The 9,469-nt window shown below is 39.8% G+C and overlaps 1 protein-coding gene across 2 annotated transcripts in view; it reads left to right on the top strand.

Moving 5' to 3' along the window:
* Nucleotides 1–5,314, top strand: part of SALL3 (spalt like transcription factor 3) — a 21,212-nt gene extending 15,898 nt beyond the window's left edge. The window contains exons 2-4 of one of the 2 annotated variants that reach the window (XM_086743147.1): nucleotides 1–1,720; nucleotides 1,937–2,277; nucleotides 3,266–5,314. The exon at nucleotides 1–1,720 is cut by the window's left edge and continues 1,217 nt beyond it. In XM_086743147.1, coding sequence (XP_086599273.1) covers nucleotides 1–1,720; nucleotides 1,937–2,277; nucleotides 3,266–3,697 — 2,493 coding nt within the window. In that variant the 3' untranslated portion in view covers nucleotides 3,698–5,314. The remainder of the gene's footprint in view (nucleotides 1,721–1,936; nucleotides 2,278–3,265) is intronic. The other variant, XM_086743149.1, reaches the window with a different exon arrangement.
* The last annotated feature ends 4,155 nt before the right edge of the window (nucleotides 5,315–9,469 follow it).

Here is a 9,469-nt window from a genome sequence, read left to right as displayed (position 1 = left end):
GAGGATCCCTTTTTTAAACATAAATGCCGATTTTGTGCCAAGGTCTTTGGAAGTGACAGCGCTTTACAAATTCACCTCCGCTCGCATACAGGCGAAAGACCTTTTAAATGTAACATATGTGGAAATCGCTTTTCCACAAAGGGCAACCTGAAAGTTCATTTTCAGAGGCATAAAGAGAAATACCCTCATATTCAGATGAACCCTTATCCTGTTCCAGAATACCTCGATAATGTGCCCACCTGCTCTGGAATCCCATATGGGATGTCACTGCCCCCCGAGAAGCCGGTCACAACATGGTTAGACAGCAAGCCGGTTTTACCGACTGTCCCGACTTCCATTGGGCTCCAGCTGCCCCCCACTATACCCGGCATGAACAGTTACGGAGATTCTCCAAGTATCACTCCCATGAGCAGGTCACCCCAGAGGCCTTCTCCTGCCTCTAGCGAATGCACTTCTCTGTCCCCGAGCCTCAACGCTTCTGAGTCAGGTGTTCCAGCTTCTGTGGAATCCCCGCAGCCTGTTCAGAGCGGCTCGTCTCTGACCAAGGCAGAACCTGTCGCTCTGCCTCCCACGAGCACACGACTCGGGGACCTTTCTGCAGGCGGGCAGGTTTCCACAGCTTCCACGTCTTCAATTCCTACTGCTGTTACGGACAGCAGCGTTGCAACAAGCCTCGCAAACCCTGTGCTTCCAGCAGTGTCCGACCAGTTTAAGGCAAAGTTTCCATTCGGTGGTCTGCTAGACTCTATGCAAACATCAGAAACCTCAAAGCTACAACAGCTGGTGGAGAACATTGATAAGAAGATGACAGATCCAAATCAATGCGTCATTTGTCACCGTGTGCTTAGTTGTCAGAGCGCTCTCAAGATGCATTACAGAACACATACAGGAGAAAGACCATTTAAATGCAAAATTTGTGGACGTGCCTTCACTACAAAAGGCAATCTAAAAACACATTTTGGAGTTCATCGAGCGAAGCCACCACTTAGAGTACAGCACTCGTGTCCCATTTGTCAGAAGAAATTTACAAATGCAGTTGTTCTTCAGCAGCACATTCGTATGCATATGGGCGGGCAAATTCCAAACACGCCGCTACCAGAGGGCTTCCAGGACGCCATGGACTCCGAACTTTCCTACGATGAGAAGAACGTTGACACACTGAGCAACTTCGACGATGACATTGATGACAATTCTATGGAAGAGGACCCAGAGCTAAAGGACACGGCAAGTGACTCATCCAAACCCCTTATCTCTTACTCTGGGTCGTGTCCTTCTTCGCCACCTTCTGTGATCTCCAGTATTGCTGCTTTGGAGAATCAAATGAAAATGATTGATTCTGTCATGAACTGTCAGCAGCTGACCAGTTTAAAATCCATAGAAAATGGATCAGGGGAAAGTGACCATTTGAGCAATGACTCCTCATCGGCCGTTGGTGATCTTGAAAGCCAGAGTGCAGGCAGCCCTGCAATGTCAGAGTCTTCTTCCTCCATGCAAGCTTTGTCTCCTGTAAATAGCAATAGTGAAAGTTTCAGATCAAAGTCCCCAGGTCTCAGTAACCAGGAAGAACCACAAGAAATACAATTAAAGACAGAAAAACCAGACAGTCCGCCACCTGCAACTGAAAATGGAGGCGCATTAGATCTGACATCCACCAACCCGGGAAGACCGGTCATCAAAGAGGAGGCTCCTTTTAGCCTGCTGTTCCTGAACAGAGAACGTGGTAAGTTTAAAAGTACTGTTTGTAATATCTGTGGCAAGCCTTTTGCTTGTAAGAGTGCATTGGAAATTCACTACCGCAGCCATACTAAAGAACGTCCATTTGTTTGTACAGTCTGCAATCGTGGGTGTTCCACTATGGGTAATTTAAAACAGCACTTACTGACGCACAAATTAAAAGAGCTGCCTTCTCAGTTATTTGAACCCAACTTTACTCTAGGTCCCAGCCAAAGTACTCCTAGCCTGGTCACCAGTACAGCGCCTACCATGATCAAAATGGAAGTGAATGGTCACAGCAAGCCGATCTCTTTGGGTGAGGTCCCCTCGCTTCCAGCTGGAATCCAGGTTCCTGCTGCACCACAGACAGTGATGAGTCCGGGGATCACCCCTATGCTGGCACCCCCCCCTCGCCGGACTCCCAAGCAGCACAACTGTCAGTCGTGCGGGAAGACCTTCTCCTCAGCAAGTGCACTGCAGATACACGAGCGCACCCATACCGGTGAAAAACCGTTTGGTTGCACAATCTGTGGTAGAGCTTTTACCACAAAGGGGAATCTTAAGGTAAGCGGCCAAATAAAACTGTAAAGGCTCGGGGTGGGTTTAAGGCACTGTACTCGAATTTAGCAGGTTTTAGGGCTGTTGTCCCAAAGGCAGGAGAGAAGGGAGCTTCGAGGAAATGCTTGCTGTATGGTGGTGTTTGTTATGCTTCCACTGTTTTGAAGATAGAGACTGAAAAGTGACTGTGCAATGATGCAAACTTTAAAACTGGTTCCGAGTGCACGTGCACGCGCGTTTTAGTTCGCCTGACAGATGTGATGGCACATGCAGTCAGCTGATGGATGCGTTCTGGCAGTTCATGTGGACCGGTGGTGCAAAATAATCTGACTATAGACCAGAAACAGAGCTCGCTCAGCTCCTTATGTGGCTCTCTCAAACTTACATTTGCTATTCTGCTTTGCAGCCATTGCAGACTAGAAAGCTGCTTCCCACTGATTTACAGCGGGTTACTGCAGGACTGACACCTCTTATTCCCACAGTCTGTTTAACCATCAGAACATAGCCTGGGGAATACATTTTAAAATGTCTTTTTAAAGAATTATTTAGCAAAATAATTATTTAGTGAAATAATTGATGCCTCTGACACGAGATAAAATATTCTGAAAACAGATAAAGGGGAAGGGCAGAAAAAATGTCCATCTCCTAGTGAAAGTAATGCACTTGGTAATCTTCAGCATATAAGGACTTCCAGTTTGCATGGGAAATTGTCTAACCTAAGAGGATATGTGCTCTTTATTCTTGTGGCGCTGCATTTGTTTTCACTGAGAAGAAACAAATACACATTGGAAAATTACTGTGGAGCTGGGTTTTCTTTGTATAGGCTGACTGGGCCTTAGAGCTGTGTCTTAACTGGAACTGATTTGTTTTCAATGAGAATTAAAAGGTATTTTTTAAGAAAGCAAGCAATGCTGCAAGTAGCAGAAATTCAGGCCAGCCGCCTCACCAGAATGTGCTAACTTGGGGGTGCCTCTTGTCCCCGTTTGCTCCGCAGGTTCACATGGGAACTCACATGTGGAATAACGCCCCTGCGCGCCGCGGCCGCCGCCTCTCCGTGGAAAACCCCATGGCTCTGCTCGGTGGCGACGCGCTCAAGTTCTCCGAGATGTTCCAGAAGGATTTGGCAGCTCGGGCCATGAACGTTGACCCCAATTTTTGGAACCAGTATGCTGCAGCTATCACTAACGGACTTGCTATGAAGAACAATGAGATTTCTGTCATACAGAACGGAGGCATTCCCCAGCTCCCAGTAAGTCTAGGCGGAGGCGCCATCCCGCCTCTAAGTAACCTTACCGGTGGCATGGACAAAGCTCGCACAGGCAGCAGCCCTCCCATTGTCGGTCTGGACAAAGCAAGTTCTGAAACGGGAGCCAGTCGCCCATTCACCAGATTTATTGAGGATAATAAAGAGATTGGCATAAATTAAAAGCGTTCGTTTCAAATAACTGTTGGACCACCACTCGACACAACACTTGTCCTGTTCCATGTACAGCTTCTGAAACTAAGCATTAGTTTCCTGACCTAAATGCATAGGTTCCCTTTAAAGTTTCACCCATAGCAGAAATACATAACTTTGTGGCTGCTGAAAAGTTGTCTTGCAAGATCTGCATGGTACTTCTTTCAACAGTGAGTTTGACTGTTACCGAGAACTTTGAAACCTTTTAATTTAACAGAAAACAAACAAACAAATCATGGGATAACTTCATTAGAAACAGAAAGAGGCTAGCCTACGTCCACGTTGCTTCTTACAAAACTTACTATCGCCTGAGAAAGGGGGGCTTCATTACAGCATTCTGTCACACTTATTTGCTAGTTTTGTTCAAATTAGTTAGCAACTTGGACTATGTTTTTAGGAATCTTAATCTTAAATAAGTGATTTAGTACCCCAATGCTGTGTATTATTACAGTATCCTTGTCTGTAGTATTTATAATGTTAAGATTATGCGGGTAACAGACAATATACTAGCCCCAAACTTAAATGAAGCTTTTGTACTGCAAAATACATCTGGCTATGTGATTTTTCTTCTTTTTTTTTGTTTTTTTTTTTGTTTGTTTTTTTTTAAAGCAAGTTTTGGTTTACTATAAGTGGTTTATTTCAATGCAGGCAAAATTGTGAAGTTTTATTGGGAAAGATAGCATGCTTTTCATGTGCAAGTATCTGTCAGTAACAAACTTTTTTTTATTTAAGTATTTGTAGCTGCTATGTGGACAGTTGTTCTATTAAATGAAAAAGAAATGTAGTGTGGACTTTAGCTCAATGATTGGAAAACAAGTTACAGACAAACCTTAGCACCATAAATTATTCACAACATTATAAAGAGTTGTGAGTAAATACTCGATGTTATCAAAGCTGTACAATAAAAAAGTAATGTTTGTATAATGTGGTTGCAAACTCTTAATTTATACTATTGCACTTTTAGTATTTTGTATTAGGGAGGTTTGTCTATAATTTGAAACTGAACAAAGATGTAAACTATTTTATAAATAGTACTTTGACTTAAGGAATAAGGGGGAGAACCCTGTTGCAGTTTCGTGTTTTGTTTTAAGGTCAGACAATGAGAGATCTCGATTAACTAAGCAGAAAAGCCGCAGAGAACTGTCAGATCCTTAGGAAATATGGGGCCTGCCATTTCTTAAATGGAAATGATTCATATAACTTTTCTACAAAGCCCACTTAAAAGCGTGACCACCCCCGACAGAATTCTGATACATTTATCTTAGGAGTGTGATATTAATACAAGCCTAGAATAGAAGGAGGAGAACATTGTGTAGGTTTAATTTTACTGTAATCTGTTCTGTCTCTTTCACACATTACCCACGAGAAAGATGTCGACTGCCTAATAACACAGGAACAAAATAATAACTTTTGGGCAGCGTGAGCAGTAGTAACATACAAATATTCTGTATTTATTTCCAATTCTTGCTGATTATCTTCTCGAATTGCTCCAAAGCACAATGTACTCTGATTAATTGAATATAATTTTATGTTGATTGCGTTGTTTAAATTACACTGAGTCAATAAAGGGAATGGTTCCACTCATAAGCTAGGCTGGGGATGCTGAGGAGACTGGGGCTTAATCAAAACTTGAACAGTAAACGTTTTGTGTACTACCTCATTTTTGTGCATTACAAGCATGGTGGAGTTGACACTATGGACTTCCGTCCAGCAGGACTGCTTGAGGGATATTATGGGTAGCTGGGTAACAGCACAAGGAGTTTTATGCCCCTGAAGAACGAATCAGACAGTGAGGTCTTCTCAGTTGAGACTGAAAAATAGGACAATCTTTCTTACACAACAAAAACCATTACTGTAAGAGGATGGACTGTATCTGCCATCACGTAATGGAGTGAAAAGAGGTTCAAGACTTATTAGCTGTTTGTTTCTATTGGAAATGAACAATGAACTTTATAGCTCCATTTTGTACAGTGATGAGGTAGAGATATATAGATAGATATATCTATATATAAACAAAATTATACATCTGTAACGCCTCTACAATATAACATCTTTTTTTTTTTGCCACAGTGTGTGGGTGATTAGAGGTGTTTTCAAACTTTGAGAAAAAGAAAACTGAGGTGGCTTAATGTTGCTGTATTTCAGCAATTGAATGTTTTTATTTATCTGTGTCATTTTTGGTGTGACTTTTTTTTTGTTAGTATTTGGTACCATGTAGTGTTATCTCTATTCCCTAAAGGATGTGTATAACTTAAAAAAAGAAAGGAAAAAAAAAAGAGAAGAAAAAAATGAAAAAGGAAAAAAGATGTAAAGTGTTGTAAATAAGATGGTTGATGATGGTACAGTAAGACTGACCCCATTTTGTATTCAGGGTTAGGTCATTCCTCTCTGCATGGTGAAGAGAGACACTATTTTTATACTGTGATACCATGTAGGGCTAGGAGCCTCCCTGAACCAGCTGGGAATTGTTACCTAGATCCAATATTTTTTATTATTAAATCTTGTTGGCTTGACACATCTACTGATTGAAATGGATGTCTTAGTCTAGGTTACTATTTTTGTCATATGGAATTGAATAAAATGCAGGATGTAATATTATTTCTGAATTGCGTTCCTTGATTATTCTAATAACAGAGCAAGATATGAGACTAAGGTCACTTGTGGTAGATTGGTGTCAATGACTTCTAATTGTGACATCTGAAAATCGGAATAAGGTCGACACCTTATATTCAAATGCTATTCTAATATATATTAACAGTGCAAAGGGGTAGAATTATAAAGTCTCTTTTCCAATTAAAAGAAATCATAAGAACATTTCTCACAAGACAGTAGAAGAAAAAAAAATATTATGGATGGGGGGAAAACAGCCTTTGGAAGGAGTATGTTTTCAAATTGACTATTTTCTAAACACTTACCATGTACTGTCTACCAAAAAAGCCTCCTTTTCATGTTGTTTAAACATCTGCCTAATATTCATGATACACTGCATGACAAAATTTGAGAACAAATTTATCAGGAGCAGTTCAAATTCTAAAATACAAAAAAAAAAAAGAAAGAAAAGAAAAAAATTGACAACTAGCATCCATTCATTCCAAATGACATAACCTGTATGTTTAAACCCATGGCTTTGTTTCTTTTTTTTCCAAGACCCTAATTTATCAAAGCGTGTCTAACTTTAACTAAATTATTTTTTCATGTTGATTTAAATGCAAATATTTACATTCTTAAGGTTAGGCATGTGATTAAGTATCTCCTGCAAAAAAAGCTGTATGTTTGAGTATCCTTCAAGCTGTTATAATCTGGTGGTGAATGCCTGCTGCATTTAAAACGGACGAAAGATAAATAAAAGAGAAAAATCTGTATTAATCATCTTTCAGTGGCCTTGTTATGAAGATACTCTGTTTTATAAGACCTACCCAAAGATGGTATGAGTTTCCTCTGGTGATTCAATAACAATAGGTTTGTGCTTGTGTTCCTGCACACACATCCCTGAGCCTTGCTGGGAGAAAACATGATATGCAGAAGAGAAGGAAAGCAAAGGAGCACTGATAGTTACCGTTCTGTTCAAAATACAAGAGAAAAACTAGCTGCCTTCCCCTCCTCCCCCCTCAAAAAGAATGAAAGCAGAATGGTATCTATATTTAAATACATATGGGGTGTTTTTTTGTTATTATAGGAAGACATTAAATAACAAAATGTGCTACACAGATAAAAATGGTCAAAGTCTGCTGAATTACAGATGTTTAAAAATAGGGCCATGTAGGAACTCTGTATAATCAGAAAAATTGCTGGTTATGATTTTTTGAGGGGAGGGTTATTTTACAACATGAAAATTCCAGCAAGACTTTCAAGCTCTTCACTTATGTTTTTTCTATGAGGTTATTAGAAAAAAAGCATTCATGACAAATGATTGACATAACTACTTTTTGGCACTTTTTTTTTTCTTTTGTACAAATTAGCCCTCAATATGTTTTCTGTTCCTTTACCTATTTTGTCCTTTCTATCTTGGCAAATACTTTGTTTTTCTAAATCTGCATTTGCGCTGTATTTGTGTTGCCTTTAATTTACTTCTCTGCACGTGCTCTATCATTTGGAAGATACTGCGGTTTATTTTTTTCCTTTTTCTCTAATTCTGCAGAAGTCAAAAGAGCTGCCTGTTTTTTACATCTATGTGCAATACTAGCATAATGAATGACGAAGTCATCAGTGATGTGATCAGGTACGTGCGTAGCTCACAGGATTTGCTAACAAACATGCCGTTCGCGCTCTTTCCTCCAGATGAAGGCATGTTGAAGTTTGTTACTGTTGCTGGTATAGGGCAGCCACAGATGGTCCGGAGGATGAAAATTCTGATCCTAACTTCACTGCTCCCGCTTTTACACCACTGAAAACTCCATGGGCTTCAATGGACGTATTCCAGGTTTATACTGGTGCTAGAGGGACTGCTTTCAGGTTCAGATGTCTTGCTTTACTTTATGTGTCATCAAAACAATGGCTAGCTGTATAGTATATTAAAAGTGTGTTTAGGCAAAAGCATTCTGGAATTTATTTTTAAATAGAGGGAAATATAATACATATATTTTAGTACATACCCCAGGACTATCCCAGTTTTAAAGGATGTCCTGAAAGCCCAATCTCAGAAAAAGATGACTCTGCCCCTTAATACAGAATTCGATGTCATCATATGAATAATGTCTTTTTTCACATGAATGAGTAAAAGAACCTATAACTTTCATGCATAAAAGTAGAAGAATGTGAGAACCTTGTTATGGCTCTGCTACACAAGGTAGGTACTCACAGGGAAATGCCTTCCCTTCGCAGATATTAAAGGTATCAGCAGATTTATGAAAAGAAAAAATGCATGTTTATACATGTCACAGCACTGATGTATAGTATTTTATTTTTTCAGAAGACAGAATGGCTCAATCAATTGACAAAGTGACAAATGTTAAAGCCAACAGCTTCGGGCTGACACTGACATATTTTAGGGATGTGGGCAAGTCGCTAATTAGACTCTGATTCTGCTTGAGGATCAGGGGCCTTGAGGAATCAGGGAGTGAACTCCTCCTTGCAGAGTCAGCTAGCACCTTGTAGTATTAGGATGAGTTGCTCCATCAGTAAAGATGGGGTAATACTTTTGTACCTACCTCACAGGGGTGTTGTGAGGAATAGTTTTATGCTTATACAGTGTTTCAGAGATGGAAAATGCTTGGTATTACTGCTGATTTTAGAGAGTTTACAGTACATGTACTATTATTTATTATTTGTACTCCAGTAGTACCTACAGGCTCCAGTCAGGACTGAGAGGCCTTACCCTAAATGTTGTACACTCACCTACTTGGGGCTGATAAAAAAATTTTACTCAGTAACATTTTCCCATGGAGGTATTTCATTATCAAGTATCTATTTGATTACTATAGTGGGTTTAATTCAGTTATTTAGGTGTTCAGATTGGTTATCGGTTTTAGACAACAACAGAGAATTATCTGGTATCACGTTTTGTTTTGAGCTTGTATTAATTTTCAGAAAAAGTGAACCAATTTTCTATGGATAATCTAGAATCAAATCTTGCTATCAGTGGAATTCTAGTGTACTTTTTGCTATTAAAGCTAAACGTTAAAATAAATGTGTGTGTATATATTATTATACACCTATATATAATATACATGTACCTATAAACATGTATGTTTTAAATTTCTTTAGCCGCTTAGGATTAATTTCAAACTGTGTGTTGCGTATTTT

Source organism: Chlamydotis macqueenii, chromosome 2, assembly GCF_036417535.1.
Source record: "Chlamydotis macqueenii isolate bChlMac1 chromosome 2, bChlMac1.mat, whole genome shotgun sequence".
Lineage (NCBI taxonomy): Eukaryota > Metazoa > Chordata > Aves > Otidiformes > Otididae > Chlamydotis > Chlamydotis macqueenii.
The sequence above is the reverse complement of the archived record's forward strand: the minus strand, read 5'-3'. Positions and strand labels throughout refer to the sequence as shown.